The 20,928-nt window shown below is 38.7% G+C and overlaps 1 protein-coding gene across 4 annotated transcripts in view; it reads right to left on the bottom strand.

Moving 5' to 3' along the window:
- The window catches only part of LOC118658976 (probable ATP-dependent RNA helicase DDX60), a 102,166-nt gene that overhangs the window by 76,407 nt on the left and 4,831 nt on the right, over positions 1-20,928 (bottom strand). For 2 of the 4 annotated variants that reach the window (XM_036314863.1, XM_036314867.1), the window contains exons 2-8: positions 14,398-14,507; positions 14,184-14,253; positions 13,386-13,575; positions 11,947-12,288; positions 9,239-9,355; positions 5,177-5,338; positions 2,962-3,120 (exon numbers count right to left, since the gene is read on the bottom strand). In XM_036314863.1, the coding sequence (XP_036170756.1) occupies positions 2,962-3,120; positions 5,177-5,338; positions 9,239-9,355; positions 11,947-12,288; positions 13,386-13,575; positions 14,184-14,253; positions 14,398-14,401 (1,044 nt within the window). In that variant the 5' untranslated portion in view covers positions 14,402-14,507. The remainder of the gene's footprint in view (positions 1-2,961; positions 3,121-5,176; positions 5,339-9,238; positions 9,356-11,946; positions 12,289-13,385; positions 13,576-14,183; positions 14,254-14,397; positions 14,508-20,928) is intronic. The other 2 variants (XM_036314865.1, XM_036314866.1) reach the window with 2 other exon arrangements.

Genomic DNA, 20,928 nt, shown 5'->3' on the forward strand with positions numbered 1-20,928 from the left:
TGTATGCATAGTGCATGGACACAGACAACAGTGTGGTGATGACCAGAGGGAGGGGGGGCCTGGGTGGAGGTAGGCAAAGGGGGTAAAATGAGGGGGGGGGGTGACATCTACAATAGTGTCAACAATAAAAAAGTAATAAAAAAGTATAGTCATACAATCACAGTGGTAGGCTACCATCTAGGTTTATTAAGTGCATTCTATGATGTTCATACAATGAGGAAATCATCTGACGGGGAATTGAACCATGGTCTCCTGGTTCATGGATTGACACCCAACCACTGAGCAACACTGGCTGGGCAATCTTTGCCATTTTAGAAGCGTTTTTAATTGGCCCACTTTCCTCTCCAACTTTATCTAATGTCACTGTCCTTATTCTCAACCTCTTACATATAAATTACTCTTCACCTATATTTTCTCCCTTCCACTCACTACTGAATTCATTTTAACATACAGTGTGCTTCCCACCACTCCATTAATAGGTCTCTTAATTATGATCAACAGTAAGCTCTAGGCCATTTAACTCAATGTATTAATTTTAGTTCTCAACCTCCTACAATTCTCTACAACATTTCCACTAACATTCAGAACAATCCATTCTCCTAGGTTTCCTTCCTATTCATCTAAGCAGCTTTTTCTCAGTATCTTTGTCAGTATCTCAACCTTTTCTTAACTATTTACTATTAGAACTAGAGGCCCGGTGCACAAAATCTATGCACTCGGGGCGGGGGGGGGGGCCTGTGCCCTCTCACAATGCAGCTCTCACAATGCAGGTGCCCCACAATCGAACTCCAAGACGTAGGCCTTGCCCACCCACATGCACCCACTGCAAACACAGCCTCCTGGTGATCACTCATTGCGGCGTGAAGGCATCACTGCGTGAGGGTGTGATGACCACATAGGCTTTTATTAGTATAGATATCTCAGGTCTCTGACCTAGGCTTATCATATCTCTCTCCCAAAATAATTTCATCCACAAGATAGCATTAATTGATATCAATCGATCTATTTGGATATTTCATTGGCACCTTAAACTCAGTATTTCCAAAACTGAACTCAGGATCTTCCTCTGGAGTGTCCTTCATACAGTACAATGGCGTCACCCACCCGCCAAATGCTCAATCTAGAGAATTAGAGTCACTTGACTCCTCCCTTCTCCACATGTCCCACACTCAATCACTAAACTTGTCAATTCCAAAACTTAACTCTTGAATTTGCCTGCTGTTTTTCATCCTTTTTTTCCACTTCCTTAGTCCCTAACATTATCGACAGTTATATGAACTAAGGTAATAGTCATTGACCTGGTGTCCCCAAATCCAATGTTGTGCCTCTACAATGTTATCTCTGCATTACAAGCCAGAGAAAATTTTGAAAATGGAAGTGCCACTCATCTGCTTGACATTCAACCAATCAGTTGGTTCTCATTGTGTTTACAACCAAGTTTTATCTCCATTCCCTTAACAGGATCTACAGAGTTCTAAATGATTTATTTCTTAACCACTCTTCAGGTTTCCCATAGTCTTTCTATTCCAGTTACACTTCATGAAGTTCAGTTCCTTGGTCACGCCATCCTCAGGGTAATCATGCATGCTGTTTTATCATCTGGAATCTAGTTTTCATCCTCTCTTCAACTTGCTAACTCCTACTCATCCTTTAAGACTTGGGTTACTTCTCTTCATTTCTTAAGAGAAGCCATCCTTTTCAGACTGAGTAGAGTTCTTCTGTTATCATATTCTAAACCAGGGGTCCTCAAACTACGGCCCGCGGGCCACATGCAAATACAAATATTGTATTTGTTCCCATTTTATTTTTTTACTTCAAAATAAGATATGTGCAGTGTGCATAGGAATTTGTTCATAGTTTTTTTTTTAAACTATAGTCCGGCCCTCCAACGGTCTGAGGGACAGTGAACTGGCCCCCTGTTTAAAAAGTTTGAGGACCCCTGTTCTAAACCATCCTATAGTCCCTCTTTCATAGCAATTTTAAAAATTCAAGATCTGTCTTAGCTGCAAAATGTAACTCTATGAAGGTGGTGGGGTGGAAGGAGTAAGTGTTGTCTCATTTTTTCTCACTGTAGTCCCAGTGATTCACACAATTCATGTGCATTAGATAAATATGTATGGACTGGCCTCCTAACTAATTGGGATATAGTATCAAAATCATTGTTTTAAAGCCTACATCAATTGATCCACTAATCTCATTGCTGGATATCAGTCTAAGTCAATACCTCCAAATTAAAGGGAAAGGCTTATACTTAAATAACCTAGAGAATAGCAGCATCTATAATACAATAATTTAAACCCTCCTAATATCTCATAATAGAGAAGTGGGTAAGTAAAATGTGGTACATCCATTAAAAAATAACTGGTAGCCATTTAAAAAATGATGCCAAGAATGTGAAAGAAAACAGAAAAAATATGTGAAAAAAATATATAGATTTCCAATGTTAGAAACAGTAACAAATAACAGAAAAATCTAGGCATTTAAAATAAAAAAATAAACCAAAATGTCAATAATTGCCAAAATTGACTAAATGGTGGGGTTTTTTTGTTGTTTTTGCTTTCTATTTTCTTAAAGTCTACACATTTTCTATAACTATCCTCTATAACAGACAAAAATAATACACTATTACATTTACTTATTCAATTCCTGTCAAGAGCAGAACGCAGCGGTCACCAATCCCTTATAGTTTATAACACACAAAAAAACTAATCTTGACAGAGATTAAAAGAAGGAAAATAGATTTTTTCCTTAGACTCAATATACAGAATGTTGTCTATTATTACTACCAAAGAGAGTAGTTGGAATTAGGAAATGATTTGATTTAGGCCATTTGACTTTTAAAGCCCCCAAAGGGCTGACATTGTTCTCATATAAGTCTATTTTTGCAGGTGATTGTGGTTCTATATAGATGAAACAGTTGAAACAAAAAGTAAATAATAAATTAACAAAGAACATATTTACCATTTTTAGGAAAGTCTGAATGTCCTCAATCCAATCGGAAGTGATGACTCTGGTACAAGCTCTTTGAGAAAGAGGTAAGTGGAGTAGAAAAACCACACTGAGACAATGCAGCTTACACAGGTCTTCCATCCACTGCAGGCTTAAGCAATCACCTTTCACCTGCATAAAACAGAAGGTAAGCCAGCACACAGTGGCTGTGAGAGACGCATACGGCACCACAGCAGTAGCTAGCCACATTCATTTCTGAGAAAGTTCTTTTCTTCACACATAAACTTGGCTGAGTTTATACAGCTGTGAGGTAAGGGGGACAGCGAACTGCCAGTTCAATAGCAGTTTGCATAAAGCATTTTTTAGTATTCTCAGTTAAGCCAACCTTTACGCGAAATGACCGAACAGCTAATGAAGTAATGATCCTGAAAGACTCAGCACTGACAGACCACACATTAAATGCTCTAGTCTGGCCCTAGCTTGTTTTGCTCAGTGGATAGAGTACTGAAGGGTCCCAGGTTCAATTCCGGTCAAGGAAACATGCCATGGTTGCAGGCTCGATCCCCAAAAGGGGGCATGCAGGAGGCAGCCAATCAATGATTCTCTCTCATCATTGATGTTTCTATCTCTCCCTCTCCCTTCCTCTCTGAAATCAATAAAAATATATTTTCAAAAAATGCTCTAGTCTGTCCAACACATCACATTTTAAAACTTACAATGAAAATTACTAAAGGGAGGAAACCAGGACATTTCTAAAACACTTATCGAATTAGAAAAAGGATTAAGTGGACATATTTAAGATGATAGGACAAAGACCTCAAAGCCATCTCCAAATTTACAAAACTAAGACTTGTTTCAGAGTATCTCCAAAGGGAGAAATAAGGCCTAAAGGTAGAAATTCCAGAGAGATACATTTGGTTTAGTATCATTTTTCTGATAACAATTTAAAATGGCCGGCCTAATCATGTACAAATATTTTACTAAGAACTTATAGGTGGGGCAAAAGTAGGTTTATAGTTGTGAGTTAAGCAAAGCACAGAGTTTCTTTTTCTTTTTTTTTCTAATTCTCACCCAAGGATATTTTTTTATTGATTTTTAGAGAGAGAGGAAAGGAGAGAAAGAGAGAGAAACGTCAATCAGTTGCTTCAGGATGCCTCTCCCCCTTCATGGGGGATCAAACCCACAACCTAGGTATGTGCCCTGACCGGGAATCAAACCCACCACCTTTTGATGTATGTGATGACACTCCAACCAACGAAGCCATCCAGCCAGGGCAACGTTTATGCTTGTATTATTATTCATTAATTATTGTATTATTTACTGTTATATTTTCCATGCTAATAACTGTAGAAGTACTTTTGCCCCACCCTGTCAAGCAGATATTGAAAAGCCAAATATTATATAAAGGATGCTAGGTTAAAGATAATAAGCACTGCTCATTTCTAAAATTGTAGAAGACACAAACTTCATGTTTCTTTAATAAGAATACTTAACCAATAATCCCCCAGCACTCAAACTGTTTAAAAAATAGTATGTGTACAAATGTGTGTGTCTGTGCCTATGTATGTGTGCCCAAAAATATAGGGATAACTATTTAGTTGAGAGCAAACCTATACTGGTCAACATATTCTTAATGAACTCTATCAACCATCAAAAGGTTAAGATTTTTAGTGTCTCTCCAGCGAGGATGGCACTAAGATATTCTTTCAAAATACAGTTTGGTATCATGGAACTTGAACAAGACAGACCCAGGGTCAATCCACACTGCTCTTTAATACCTTTGGTTTAAGGAATGTTACCTGCAATATCTGAACCTCAGTGTTCTCATATGTGAAAAGGGATCATAGTACCTCCCTTGAAAGGCTACTGTGAGAATATAATGACACTGAGGCATATAAAGCGCCAGAACACTGCAAGATTGTAAGCTCTCACCAAGTACTACTTTCCTTTTTCATTTTCCCTTCCTCTGGATGGTTGGACAAATTTGATTAAATATGTAATGAGGGAAACATCTGCTTAGTAAAACACTAAATCTTATAGTGGCACAATGTGTGTTTTTTAATAAACAAAATCTAGATTTGTTTATATAAACAATTTGTATATAATTTGTATATAAATAAATTAGGGAAATAAATGATACCAAATGGAAGAAATGGTAGGTGGAAATCAATAAAATTTCAAAAGTTGAGAGCAATGGTGTTTCACAGTAAAGTAATAACAATCACACCTGTTGGATGTTAGTTTCCTGAGCAGAGGTGGTCTTCTTTCTGTTTTCTAAAAAGTCATGGTACATTCTCAGAGTCAAGGAGCATGAAGTAACACAAAGAACACGCCGAATGTCAGATCCTTCTGGCCAGAGTTGCTTAAGCAGATAAATTATTTCGGATGCCTGTCACAGAAGGAAACTGTAAAATGTCATGGTACCTACAAAAATGTTTATTCATAAGTGATCTTACTAGAAGAAATCATACAGAAAAGGATAGATTTGACCACATGAAACTATAAATATTTCTATTAAAAATTATAAACATTTTAATGAGAAAATCCAACAAATATTTCAGTGAAATCCTTAAACATTTAAATGTGTAAAGAGTGCCTATAAATCAGTAAGAAAATATCTAAACCTTTAATAAGACATGAGCAGATAATGCACAAAAGAAACACAAATATAATAAAAGAAAAAGTGTTTAATCTCTTTAGTAATAAAAAGAACAATTAGATATCATATTTTTACTTTCAAGTTAGCAAAATGTATTTTAGTGATAATAGCACTGAAATGTGATGCCATTTCTATCATAGTTTCTAATAGTTTGCTAATGATAATATAAATAGGTACAGAATTACTGCAAAGCTATTTGGCAATACTTATGATTATCATTAAATATGGTGAAACTTTTTTATTGGCCATTCAAGTTCGAAATCTAGGTTGGGTAAATAATACAAAATGTCTACCAAGATTTATGTACCAAGTTGTTCACTACGAAGTTATTTGTAAAAGCCAATTTTCAAACAATTTAAAAGTTTGGCATTAGGGAAATATTATGCATCCAGTAAAAAATAAAAATTGTGAAGAATTTTTTATAACTAAAAAACGTGTAAATAGTAACATTAATATAGAAAGTGAATAAAAAGGATATATGTAATATGTCTCAATTGTATAACAATACAGAGAACACCATTGAAAGAATATATTTTTTAAAATGTGACTTTCTACCTCTAAGTGGAAAAACTATGTGTAAAAATGGTATAATGAGTATGAAAGGTTTTCAGAGGAATAACATTATGACACATTGAAATCTAGATACACTTCTATTAATGAAATTTAAGGCTCCCCATATTCCAATATGAGGCATTGTGTTACAGGAAAATTTTTATATTTTTTTATTTTTTATTTGTCTTTATTGTTGAGAGCATTAAAGATGTCCTCTTCCCCCTCCATTTCTCCCTCCACCCCACTCCCCAGGCCTTCACCACATTTTCCTAAAATCCTATCATACACACATAGATATATAGTTTTGTGGAATTTCCATATAGCTAAAAACAATTTTCTATAGTAATCAACTTCCTAAAAAATATTAAACATTTATATCTATAAATATTCTTCATAAAGTCATCCCCTCAGAATTAAGAAGACAGACTAATGATACTACAAAATAACTGTATAAGGGAACCATTGACAGATTCCAGCTCTACAATCTCTCCCGCTCCTGAGCCCCACTTGCCTCAAATCAAGGCTTTGTATTGTAGTGACCAAAGAGAGACTGACCAAAAGTGCAGAAAACATAAAGGAGAAACATTAGTGAAAAGTGAATTGGAAGAACTACTAGCATTAAAGCTACCCCAGTCTGAAAATACAATAAATGGTAACCAGGTAGCACAGAACACAAATTACAGAAGACAAATTTCAAATGACTGGTATGCACAACTTACAGCACCAGATGGCATATAAAAGGGCCAGGCACACGATTTAAAGAGACAGACTGGGTGTATAAGGGCCAATATAACCTTAAAAAGATAGGAACTACTTAGTGAATAGGAGTCACTTAAAGGAACAATCTTCTGAAAACACAGCTCTGCGTCCTTGGCAGATCACCCCTGCACCCAAGCCTTGGGCCACCCCTGCCTCACCCAGGCCTCCTGCCTCACCCAGGCCTCCTGCCTCCCCGGGAGGCCTCCTACGTGTGCCTGTGCCCCGGGGGCTTCTCGGGGGCTTCCCCCACTGGGAGACGGGGCTGATAGAGAAGTCAGCAGGGGACCTGGACGCACTGGCCTTAGATGGACGGACCGACATGGGGTACCTCGACACTGTGACCAGAGCAAGAAGGCTCTGCAGAGCGACCACTTGGAGCTGAACCTGGCACCAAGGCCATGCAGGGAGCCACAAGGCCTGGGAGCGGGCCGACCCCTCGCGCTGGCCACCAGCGGGCCACCGTGGGTGCCGCCTGCAGCTGACCTGCGACCTGAGCTCCCAGCCCACTCCCCGCGCCCATCCACACCAACCGCAGGCTGCGGGCCAGGGCGCTGGGAACGGAGGGCAGGCTCCCCGGCTCCTCCCGCTGGGCGCCGCAGCTGGACAGGGACGGAGCCCTGGGCCTGCGGCTGGGAGGCCTGGAGAGACCGCCCCGGGCGGCAGGGGCGTGGGCTGCCTGCAGGACGCGGGGGGAGGACTGCGGCCGCTGCACCTGCTGGGAGACCCAGTCACCAAGCCCCAAGCCCCAGCTTTGGCCCTGTCCCGCCGCAGCCCACCCGCCCGCCCTGCTGTAATTATTTTCTATTTTTGTAAACTCGCTGCTTTTAATAGGTTTTTCCTGCCTGCGTTCTGACCGGAGGGACTCTTGGTCTGGCCTCCCTTCTGTCCAGGCAGGCGAACTGCAGAGACAAACTCGGGGCCACCGGACTCTCCGGGCGCACGTGGCCACAGGGCAGGAGGCTCGGACAGTAGCCTTAGGACACATCCTCTGCCCTGGGCCACCGCGTCCCAGCGCCTCCCGCTGGGCTTCCCTGTTTGTCCACAGACCTCCCCTCCCTTCCCCCCCAACACACACACACACACACACACACACACACACACACACACACACACACATATCGAGCTCCACCTGACCAGTCTGTGTGCCCAGAGCGAGGAGCTGCTGCCCAGTGGAGGGTGCCTTCCCAGGCCTCCCCTGAGCTGGTCCTCCTCCCACTGGGAGGGGCCAGCCTCACCAGGACTGGCCTGGAGCCTGGCGGCCCCTCCTGGGCCAACACTGTGACTTAGAGATGATGTTCCTGCCGGGGCCATGGCATCCCTGCTCTGGCTGTGTCCACCAGCCCCAGGATTGTCCGGGGCCCTACCCTCAGCTGGCCCTGACCACCCACTCGGCCACCTGGGACATGGCTGTGTCCCTTCCCGACACCCTGGGAGGGAGTGGGCCAGTGTGGTGCGGTTGGAGTCCATTGCCTGCTTGCCTGGGCAGCCAGCCTCCAAGCCTGACCACCAACCAGAATTCTCAGTGCATTGATTTTACTTGACATCTGGGGAGTGGGCTCATTGTGCCCAAGAGCATCTGAGGACACCACATGGCAAACCCTCTCCAGTCCTGGTGGAAGGGGTGGGTGTCCTTGTTCGAGAATGACCCGGGGCAGTGGATGTTGGACCGAGGCCCAGGAGAGGGTGCAGGGACGGCAGAGATGGCTGCGAAGCCAGAAACACCTTAAACTGCAACATCCTGTCTCATCCCAACCAGCCCGTCTTCTCCTGCACCTCGTACAGTTGGGTAGCAGCTCCAACTCCCACAGCCAAGGTGGGCTGTCGAGCCCACTGGCTGAAGGGAACCTCCATATGTCCCATTACTAACACCTCCAGTCTGTGTCTGTCAATCACCATGAAATAAAAGTCTGAACACGTTAAATAAACAAACACAAAAACAACATAGCTCTGGGGAGAAAACAAAGCTAAAAGGAAGAAAGAAGCATCCTATAGCAATTAAGTAGTGAGGGGGAAAAGAGGACAAAGCCAAATACTAGGTCACTGGAAGATAAAAAAAAAAAAACACAAAAAAACACCACAAAATCCTAGGACTCACAACTCCTTATCCACCACCAAAATAAATAAAAACAAAATTCCCCCTAATATTGCCTTGACTCTGCTAGATTGACAGAAAGGGGCATGATTAAATTGAGTTAGATTAAATTATTAAATTAGAAATCTTGGAAACATTAGGGGAAGCTGTTTACAAGGTATTTGAGAACCTTTTTTATAACTAAACAATTCATTCAAGTAAAATATTTTTAAAATAAGTTCCAATACCTCTTCAATCATATTGTTCCATCTTAAATTTCCAAAAATAGGTTCAAATGCCAAAGCCCTACATCCTTCTAATTGTTTAATCAGGGCTTTATAAGCATTCTCAATCTTCTTTTCATTCTGTAAAAGGAAGACAAATCACATAAATTGTTAAAAATATCTAATTACTTTCTAATAGAGAAAAATCAGATATTGAAGACATAATTATTATATTTCTAAGCAAAAAAAACGTTTTACACTAATTATTGATCATCAACACTGCTTTTAAACCCTTCCAGTCAGCATTGTTTTGTTGTTTTCAAATGAATTTTTGTCTGGGAACTTAGTGCATTTAATTTTTTAAACAATTTTATGAAAGTGTAGTTATCATAACATAAAGTTTACTCACTTTAAGGGTACAATCTATGGTTTTAGGTAAATGTAGAGAGTGTCTGGGAGAGCACCTGAGAAAAGATCATCAGCTGAGTCCAGCAGCCCGGCTCGGCAAAGCCATGGCCTGGACACATACCTTGCCAAAAGGCAGGAATGTTGTCAGTCCTGACCTATATAGCTCAGGTGCCAGAGGGTGGGTGCCATTATCTAAGTTCAGCCAGGCACCAGGGGCGGATGCAATTATCCAGGCTCAGTGAGGCCTGACAATTATGAGAAGCCACAAGAATGAAGAATTACAGCTTGATCTTCGGTAAGCATGATTTCACATAATTTCCTTCGTCTTAAACTCTAGAAAAACTTCCTGATATCATGCTGCATATAATAAATGCGCTGCACTAGCTCTGGGTCACTGTCTCTCCATCCGAGAACAGTGTCCCACCTGGTCCCAGCTTTAACTACTGTCTCTGTGTCTGTTTCTCTTTCTCAATCCCCAGTCGCTCCTACGCAGGACTAGTTCACTCTCTAGCTGTGCTGGCTGCAGCTGGAGAACCGCCACAGGTAAATGTACAGAGTTGTGCAACCATAACCATAATCTAATTCTACATTTCTAAAATCTCAAAAAGAAACACTGTGCCCATTCTATTTTATTATGAAAAATGTCAAACATACACATAAGTAGAGAATAGCATAACCTCCTCCCAAGTACCTATCATTCAGCAAAGGCCCTTAGCAACATACATTGCACTTTTATTTGCATATCACACAGTCTTCAAATTGATAAATAACCTCTTTAAGGTGATTGTATAGTGGTTGGCAAACTGCGGCTCGGCAAACCGCGGCTCGTGAGTCACGTGCGGCTCTTTGGCCCCTTGAGTGTGGCTCTTCCACAAAATACCGACTTCTGCGCATGGGCCACAAAGTTTCAATCACACTGTATGTGCGCGCCCACACGTGGTATTTTGTGGAAGAGCCACACTCAAGGGGCCCAAGAGCCACATGTGGCTCGCGAGCCGCAGTTTGCCGACCATGGGTTTAGTAAGTTAGAAAATAAATTGTTTTATCAAAAATAAAATCCTCCATTAAGCCCTGGTCTGTGTGGCTCAGTTGGTTGAGCATAGTCTCATGCAGCAAAAAGTCACTGGTTCGATTCCTGGTCAGGGCACATGCCTGGGATTGTGGGCTCGATCCCCAGTAGGGTGGGTGCAGGGGGTAGCCAATTGATGTTTCTCTCTCACATTGGTGTTTCTCTCTCTCTACCTCACCCTTCCACTCCTTCTAAAATTTATAAAAAAATCTTTTTAAAATTCCTCTTAAAGAGAGATTGGGAAGAATATTCATAGGGCACTCTTCAAACTCAGATTCAAATTGCTCTAACAGAATAAAATGAGATAAATTGATTATAGGTCCTCCTCCCAATATAAAAATGAATCCCAGGACTGTTCAGCTAACAGTAAACAACTAGAGTTTGATGACTGGAGTTCTAACTAAAGCAAAATAAACGATCTTATCAGGTTTTATGATAACCAGCTGGAGGTCTCCAAAACCATGAGGGAGTGTGTGACACTATCCTCAAAGAGTAAAAATGTTAGCTGACTCAAAAATCATATAGAATTATCTTCATTTTAAAAATTCACTCTACATGGTGAAAATTAAACAGAAATTAGATTTCTTTATAAAATCAGTATGTATTCTTGACCCAAGAGTTCAATATAGTAATTGACAAATACACCAATACAACAAAATAATAAGATCATGGAATCAAAATCCTAAGTGCTTATTAATCTTGTTAATGATTTAATGTTATTAAACTTATTTCAATTATTTTCCTTCATCATCAACCTTCTCCATGGTTTTCTCATTAAAAGCTGCTGTTTTTAATATCATTTTATCAGTATGTCTCAGCAACAGAGGCATATATTTTACCTCCTGTTTAATGCATTTCTGACCTTCATACCGCACAGTAATTAAACAAATAAAGGCTGGAGTCAGACTGCCTCATTTCAAATCCATACTCCGTTATTAATTTGGTATTAATTTGGTAATTTGGCAGATTGCTTATTCGGGTATCTATTTCCTTATCTGCAAAATAGATGATACTAACATCTACCTTGCAGGATTGTTGTGAGGGTTAAGTAAAATGATTCATGGGATGAACCAAGCACTATTGTTATGACAGGAAATGCTCAATAAATGACTGTACTTGTATCATTATTATTATTAATGCTCAATACCTCTCTGTTAAATCTATGATAATTTCCATAGAAGAGGTAAAAATATAACTGAGTCAAATAATTTAGAAAATTATTTAAAATTATAGAAGAACTTTTGATATAAATTACCTGCTTGAAAAACGTTTGTTGTCTGTGCCTGCTTAGCATAAAGTACGCATAAAGTCGAAGAACATCAGATGCTTGTCCTGAGGAAAGCACAGCATTGACCTTCATTGACCAAGACTGAATGATTAAAAAGTTGAAAAGATGTGTTTGTAGATCGTTCAAGCCTTCATCTGCAACTATCAGGAAATATGGGTAACTCTCTTCCAAAAAATTTTTCCATTCTTGTGATAAGCATCCAGAAAATTGTGTTCGAACATCAATGGTGTTATTATGCTGAAGATGAAGAATTAAAGCAGTTCTCAAAGAAAGAAGTTCAGGGAAGTTGAAATATGCATACTCAGCATCCTGTGTGGGAGGGATAAAGTACATTATTTTGAAATTATCATTTAGTAGTTTACCAGTTTAGTTAACACATATCACTAAAGTTATTAAAGGAATAGGTTCCAACACACTTCTGCTCTGTTTTAGAGACCTTTAAACCTTGACTGTCATCTCACAAATGCATGCCATAAACCACAATTTGGATGTAAATATGTGTACCCCTTTTAAGCAGGCACACAATACTCGGGATTTATCACACTTTCCTTTCCCATTCTAATTCTTTTCCTCTCCAATCTCATTTCAAAATGAAAAAAGAAATAAAAAGGACACAAAAATATGTCAAAGCAAATGGTGGATATAAATTATCCAGGAAAAGGAAGCTGTGGTGGATCATTTTATTTGAGAAAACTGTCCCCAGGTCATTGAGACCCTCCTGAAACTGCACAGGTTTTTCTCAATAGACCAAAAGTAGTGTAATAAACTGATTATAAGCGTTAGGCTAGAAACCTGGATCTTTATTCAAAACACTGCATGCAAGCAGTCAGCAATATTAAAAAAAAAATCTAACAATAGTGTGGATTGCAAAATGTTATTGAACAGACATACACCAAACTCCTTCAGGGATAGGATGAGGAAGGGGTGGTAGTGGTTATACATATCTGTATTTGAATTGTTAAAATTTTATGATTAATTGTATTCATAATAAAAAAGCAGATCAAATATATTCCCTTGGAGGTAGGTACTATAGAGCAAATAATAAAAAAAGCAGTGTTAGTGAGTTTTGACATTCTTTTGGGATCAAATACATTGACTGCTGAGTTTTGAAGACAGAAGTTAGAAGTCTAGAATCCAGAGATCCATTAGACCACTGTTTAGGACCTTTCTCATCCTCTTTCATGATTCTGCATGTTCTTACAACAAAGTTCCATTATTGTGAATAATAAACAATTTTTTGTAACTTCTGAATACTGTGATTATGGGTAATTGTTTTCTGTTCTTCCTTTTAACTTTTCTAAATATTTATAGATATATTTCAACTTGTAATAGGAAAACACTTTTATAATAGAAATTTTAGTTTTAGTTCTCAAATCATAGAAAAGGATTCAACTGTCACATGGTACCTTGAAGAAAACTATGGCAAATTGTCCTCCTTTACTAATAATATCCACAAGGTAGCGTTCAACCAAATAGAAGAAATGGAGCTCCTGTCCCTGCTTTAATGATTCTTCACATATGAACATGACAAGCAATGAATCTCCATCAATGAGAAAAAATTCAGATTCAACAAAATCATTGAATATACTGGAATAGCTAAAATAAAAAGAGTTAAAACAAAAATTAGATATAAATTAAATAAGGTCCAAAAAAAAGGCAGCAGCCTATTATTAGCTCAATATCACTATCATCAATAGCTGAATTTACTGAGTAACCATTCATGTCAGGCTCAATGCTAAAACATTTCAAATATACCCATATACATGACTATCTTTCAAAAAAAAGAAGGCAGGATCAGTCCATTCTATAGAGAAGGGAACTTAGGCACAAAATGATAGGGAAGATTATCTAAAGCCATACAGCAAAATCTGGATTGGACTCAGGAATTTAACACCCATATTTTGAATATGGACCTGTGTCATATTTTCTTCCTGTTTAATCAATTTCATTCCTTTATAAAACAATGGGTTCATTGACAGCTGTAGACAAAGAATGCAAGAAAAAAATGTTCCCATTCACCATCAACCAGCTCTAAAAGTTGTGTTAAATAATCATATATACAACTATATACATATTTAATGCACTATAATATATACTAAGATAGATGATGAGATAGATAAATAGAGATCACTTTAAGGTCAAATAGATAAATAGAAATAGGACATAGAATTTTATATCTCTTTTATTACCACAATATTACTCACTCAGCTTTTGGCATTTCACTCAAAATTAACTCTGAAATTTCCTCTAAAAACATCCTATATTTTTCTAAACCTAAAAAAAAAGAAAAAGAAAATGGGTTATTTACAGTCTGTCTTTTTTTTCAAAGAAAAAAAACTTTTAAAATCTAATAAAACTGTACAACATACAGTTTTAGAAATTATGCAGAAATTATGAATATTTTAAAATGAAAATTACCCATCCTTGCTGCTACCTGTGCCTCCAACCTGAACTGGAAAATATTAAATATAGCAAAAATCCTTTATTTGGGTACCTCTAAGCGGCAGTTATTAATGAAAATGGCAGACCTACAAAAAAGAGAAGAAAAGTTAGAAATGTATTTATTCCATTAACAAATCGTATTGAATGACTACTGTGTGCTAAACAAAACACAGGACACTGGAAATACAAGAACGGACCAAAGTCAACATGCTGTCAGTTCTCATGAAGCTTAAAATCTCTCAGGAAAGACAGATATTAATCAGAGAATCATATAAAGAGTGGAAAATTAAAAATGTGACAAAAAACAAAGAGGTTGGAGGAAGCTACCCCAAAGAAGTAATGCTTAGTCTGACTTCTGGGGATCAAAAAAGATGCAAGGACTGTAGCATTCCAGGCAAAGAGAGTACCTGAATACCATGTGCAAAAGCCCTGTGGCATGAAAAAGTGTGGATGGAACTAGATACTGAAAAGAAGCCAGCCAGAATGGAGTGGAGAAGGTGAGGGAAGAGCTAGCAGTGGTAGGGAGGACTACAGAAATATAAGCACACTCAAAGCCTTTGAGGGCATGTTTCTGATCCTAAAATGCACTGATAGATTTTAAGCAGATAGTATTACAACTGGTTTTGCCTATTGAAAGGTTACACTGGCTATAGAGACTAGACAGGATGAAAGCAAGGATCCAGTTAGTAGAGTAGAGAGAAAACCATTGTTAGAAAAATCATGACAGTAGTTTGATCTAATAGAGCTTGGTGGTTGTTTGAAGCACATACTGATAGTAAATATTTAGCAGGTGAGTTTGACAAGATCTGATAAGGAATCAGGTATGAACAGAGAAGAGGGGATAGTGAACGTCGGCAAGAATAACTCCCTAGGATTCTACCTAATGCAACAGGATGAATAAGTCGGCCATTCCCTAGGCAATAAACCCTGGAAATAGGTCACATTTCAGGGAAATATCATTTGTGGTCAATGAGAGTTTGACTTGCTTTTGAGCCTTACCACAGAAATGTCATGTAAGAAAATATACAGTACAAGAACTCAAATACAAGGTCTGGGCTAGACCTGAGTATGTGCGTAATTTGAGTACTACGATAAGTAAAGTCAGTGTTGAACATAAAGATACAGCATCATTCACGAAAAGAAAATGACCGAAAATCCAGTTTTGCAGACCACTAATATTTAATAAATGTCGAGAGAGGAGGAAACATCTGCAAAGGTAACTAAGAAAAACACTACAATGGCAGAAGAAAATGCACTTCAGCATTTTGTCACAGTAAACAATATTGAGACATTTCTCAAATATGCATATAGTGTGTTAGGACCATGAAGCTCCGATGACAGCTGATAGGTAGGTAGGGAGGTAGGTAGGTAGATAGATAGATAGATAGATAGATAGATAGATAGATATTATATGACATTAAGGAATATATAATGGTGAGATACACATTGATATTAAATATTAAAATAATAATGCAGTGAAGCATGTGGCTGTAAAAATGAGTACATTTGAAAAAAGAAGAAATTACTATGGGCTGGAATATTTAGAAGACAACAGAGAAAGGGGCAGAAGCATATTTTCTCACTCATCCAGTTATTCCATCTTTTTTCAAAGACATCTAGAGCATCTACTCATCACCAAGCATTGTACTTGCTGCAATATATCGAAATATGCATAAAATATGGTCCCCTTATGTTACCATCTGGTAAGGGTTTAAAGAGAATTAAATCAAACAGTATAATGTAATGTGTGATCAAGCAGAAATAGCCTAAGAAGCCATGAGAGAACTGAAAAGGAGTTCTTTAATCAACTAGAGGGATCAGGGTTCTGTGTTCTGAGGTTTCAAGCACACATTGAAAAGATGATGAAAAATTTTAGCACGTTGGAGAAGGTAAGAGATATAGAAGATCACATTCCATGTAGCAAAGTAGCACTGGTTTAATGTACAGAGATGTGAAACATGACAAGTTTGAGTTTCCACAAGTCACTCTACATGGCATAACGCAGGGTAACCTGATTGTAGATGAAAATCAGGTATGGGCCAGATGATAAGATCTTTTGCCCAAGGAAGAAGTTTAGGCATTTCCCCCAAACTCTCTGCCATCCAATTTGTGCAATCCTCAGCCTCACTAATTGCACATTTGCCACACTGTCTTTCTTCAGTTCTGCAAGTGATATGTGCTCAAACGGAAAAGAAAAGTCAGTAAGAAACAAGTAGACAAGAGAAACTTAACCCCAAATATCTTACAAAAGGGCAACTTCAGAAAAGATAGCGTCAGATTCTACAAGATGAAATAAGTCCCAGATGTTCAGTGTCCTTAATGTCTCAGGAATTTTTTATGGTACTCCTAGGACAAAATAAATATCTAATAGTTCATTTATTAAGTAGTTAGCTCCAAACAAATTAGTAAGTCCTAACAACCTCCTTTGAAAATATATAATACACATAAATTGAGAGAAATAATAGTTTTTACAATTAAATAACAATTACTAATGAAACGTGTGTGTCTGTTGGACACTGTACAACTTTTCAACAATGGCCATATGGTAGAATAAAACACTCCTTAATTTAACAATTAAGACCTCCTGCCTACTCTCTTCTCACATATCCTACAGAAAACTTCCTCTATTAAATTTTACCCCAAATTTATACCTGCCTTAACATTTACATAGAATTTACAATCATATGCCCAGCTCACTTTTATTTAAGGAAGTGGCATGATAAGAAAAATAAAGCCAGCTACCTCCATAATAACCTCTGAATGAATATGCATTAAAAAATTAGAATTATGCTCAGCTGGCATGGCTCTATGGTTGAGCATCGACCTATGAACCAGGAGGTCATGGTTCAATTCTGTGGTCAGGGCACATGCCAGGGCTGCAGGCTCGATACCCATTGTGGGGTATGCATGAGGCAACCAATCAATGATTCTCTCTCATAATTTTTTAAAAAATATATGTTTATTTCAGAGAGGAAGGGAGAGGGAGAAAGAGATAGAAACATCAATGATGAGAGGGATTCATTGATTGGCTGTCTTCTGCACTTCCCACATTGGGGATGAAGCCAACAACCAGGGCATGTGCCCTGACCACAGAATCTAACCATGACCTCCTGGTTCACAGGTCAATGCTCAACCACTGAGCCACACGGCAGCAGGAAAAAAAAAATTTTTTCCCCTAGGGAGAAACTTTTCATGGCTCCTGTTTGTAAGAAGTGCCTCGAGAGGGGAAGGGCGTGAGTGTCCCATGAGTACTCATTAATTTCACTCTTTTGTTGCCTTCTCTTGTCTATGTCTGTTATGTTGTTTGTCATTAGAAAGAAAAAAAAAGATTTAATAAGGAGAGAAATCCAAATCTCTCCAACACCATGGAATATATTCTTTGGTTACTAATCAGAAGTTTCTAAAAGACAAATAATCTAAGAAAATCCTAAAATAAACTCTGGTCATTGAGCAGATGCTTTTCTTAATATTTGTCCTACCTGAAACCTGACAAGATATTTCAAAGAATTTATTAACTCTATGATCAGAAATTTGGTAAGCTTAGAAGTCAAGTAAATGTTTTAAGCCTTAGTTTTCAAGGTCTTTCTGATATTAACCAGAAATGTAAACACAGGCCACCACTGCCCAATACTAAATGAACCAAAGGGAAAGAATCACAAGTGTCTGGAAAGCCCTCCCCTCAGTCTCCTTAAAAAAATGTTTCTCAAGGATGAATGCAAATCTTGCCACCGGAATGAATATATTTAACTTGTTACAACTATAGTAAGTTAATGGATTTTGCCTTATTTTATTTGTCTCATGGCTAACAAATGCTTAATTAAAACTACCAGGGCTCCAGTTGTCTGTCTATATATATATCTGTGTGTTGTCTACTTCCGGAGAATGAATAAACCTATATATATAAAGAGCGAGGGTCGTAACAAGCAAAACGACCGAAGGCTTGACCGAGCACCAGGCTGGGCGCACAGCAGGCAAGCGGACTGAACTGCTGACCTCTAGGAGAGAGAGAGAGGTGGGGCCGATCAGCAGCGGCAGTGTCTGCTGGCTAGGCCTGGAGAGAGAAGCAGGATGATCAGACCCTGCTTCTCTCTCCGGACCTTGCCAGCAGTCAAGCCTCTCTCTCTCTCCCAGAGGTCAGCAGTTCAGCCCACTTGCCAGCAGCCTGGGATGGCTGCTGATCAGCCCCACCTATCTGATCAGGCCCGGAGATGTTGACTGGCATAGAAACCAACCAATCAGAACCAAATCTGGGTGAATTGCAAGGAGCCAGTGGCTGCCTAAGAGGCAGAGCTTTTGACGCTGATTGGCATAGAAACCGACCAATTAGAACCTACTATGGGTGAACTGTGAAGGCAGAACCTAAGGTGGGGGCTGAAGAGGGGTTTTAAGGGCAACAGCTGTTTGGTGTAAGGTGTAAGAAAGTGATTCAATTTTTTAATGACCGGTTTGGCAGTATAGTGCATATGGCTGGCTATCAGTTCAGACATAGGGCTATGTATTTTTGTCTGCCAAGAGCATCTCCTCCTGCTGAAAACGGCTTCCACCTATTTAAGCAATCCTATCCTAGATAATCTATCTATACCTATCCTAGATAATAAAAGGGTAATATGCTAATTAGACTGGGTTGACTGGCCATCTTCTGGACGTCCGACTTCCTTCTGGACAAAGCCACGGTGGTGGGGGCTGAGGCAGAGGCAGTCAGGGGTGATCAGGCCAGCAGGGGAGGGCAGTTGGGGTTGAGATTAGGCTGGCAGGGGAGGGAATGGAATTTGGGGGCAAGCTCAAGCCTGCAGGGGAGGGCAGTTGGGGGTGAGATCAGGCCATCAGGGGGGCAAGATAGGGGTGATCAGGCTGGCAGGCAGAGGGGTTAGGGGCAATCAGGCAGGCAGGCAGGTGAGTGGTTAGGATCTAGTCGTCCCAGATTGTGAGAGGGATGTTTGACTGCCAGTTTAGGCCCGATCCCTGTGGGCCTAAACCACAGGAATCGGGCCTAAACCAGTAGTCGGATATCCCGAGGGGTCCCAGATTGGAGAGGGTGCAGGCCGGGCTGAGGAACCCCCCTCCGCCACGAATTTCATGCACCGGGCCTCTAGTTGGTTTATAAAGAGCTCTACTTAATAGGTTTAAATAACTTAAGCTCTTATATAAATAAGAAATAGAAACTGTCCTAGTTATTTCAAAAATTTTCCTCAAAATTAAGCTGGCTAAAATTGAATTTCCTTTAATAAGGGTTATTTTTGAAAATTAGGCTTTTTAATAACAATGGTGTGTTTATGTAAAGCTAAAACTTTATTTCTCTGTTAAACACACCACCCACACACACACACACACACAAAAACATCCCTGTACTATGGATATGTTCTTTAAAAAGATTATAAAGAAAACAAAGATTTTATGTTTTATATAAATAATGTTCTATATTTTTTATAATCAGGTCTTTTATTGTTTAACTAAACCAAGTATTCTTAATATTAAAAGAGCTAAATTTTACAACTATGCAACCTTCTGTATTTGTCTTTGAAATGTTTTATTGTCACTTTGAATAATGAATAATTAAGTATTATTTCATTATGTGTTGTTCCACAATGACATGTGATTTTATTTGACCAAATGTTTTAAAACTTTTGATGTTTTTGACAACTTCCCAAGATCAAATGTTCTAAATAATGACTTTGGGATGTTCCAGAGGCTCCTGAAACATTTTAAAGAAAATTTATCTCTCCTCATAAAAAGGGAAAAATAAGCTAATTAGGTTTATTTGGTATGTTAAACACACAGGAAGCATAGTCAAGTAACTAATGCCAATTAGCATAGAGTATTTCTTTCTCTGAAAGTTATAAATTTTATCATGCCTTTGAAATGTAAACACCAAGAAACTGAGCAAATCATTGCTCACAGAGACAGAAGGGGGGAAAAAACCCAAACAAACTGCTATATAACTTCCCTTACCAAAGCTGGTTTGTAAAAGAGCTATGTTTTTACAAACCTACTAAAAACAATAATGATAAAATGAAGTGACTGTATATAAAATGTAAGATGTATGTTTTTAATAGAAGAAAATAGGAAGCATGAAGATTCTCTTTTGTTGAGAGAAAAAAAAATGATCTTTTGAGATAAGGAAGTTATAAAGATATCTGAAGGGTTATTTTAGCTATTTGGGTTTTTTTTTTTTTTGTCTGTTGGTTTTTGTTGGGGTTGTGTGTGTGAAGAAAGAAAAAGGGAAGTAATTTTGTTCTAAAGTAAAATGTTTGTTTCAAAATAAGAAAAAAAAATGATAGGTCAAAAAGTGAAAGGTATTATGTATGTTCCAGAAGGTTGATGGAAGTTGTAGAAGGTTCATGGAGACAGGAACTTAAACAAATAATTAATATATGGTTAAACTAAGTTTTGAATGGATAACTAAGTCAATTGTATCATTTATATATGTATGAATATGAACTCTCACCAGATTTTTAATTGTAGCCATGTTTTAGTCTTTTATCATTTATAGAAAATTACTATTTTATT

Source organism: Myotis myotis, unplaced genomic scaffold (genome assembly GCF_014108235.1).
Source record: "Myotis myotis isolate mMyoMyo1 unplaced genomic scaffold, mMyoMyo1.p scaffold_m19_p_6, whole genome shotgun sequence".
Classification (NCBI taxonomy): Eukaryota; Metazoa; Chordata; class Mammalia; order Chiroptera; family Vespertilionidae; genus Myotis; species Myotis myotis.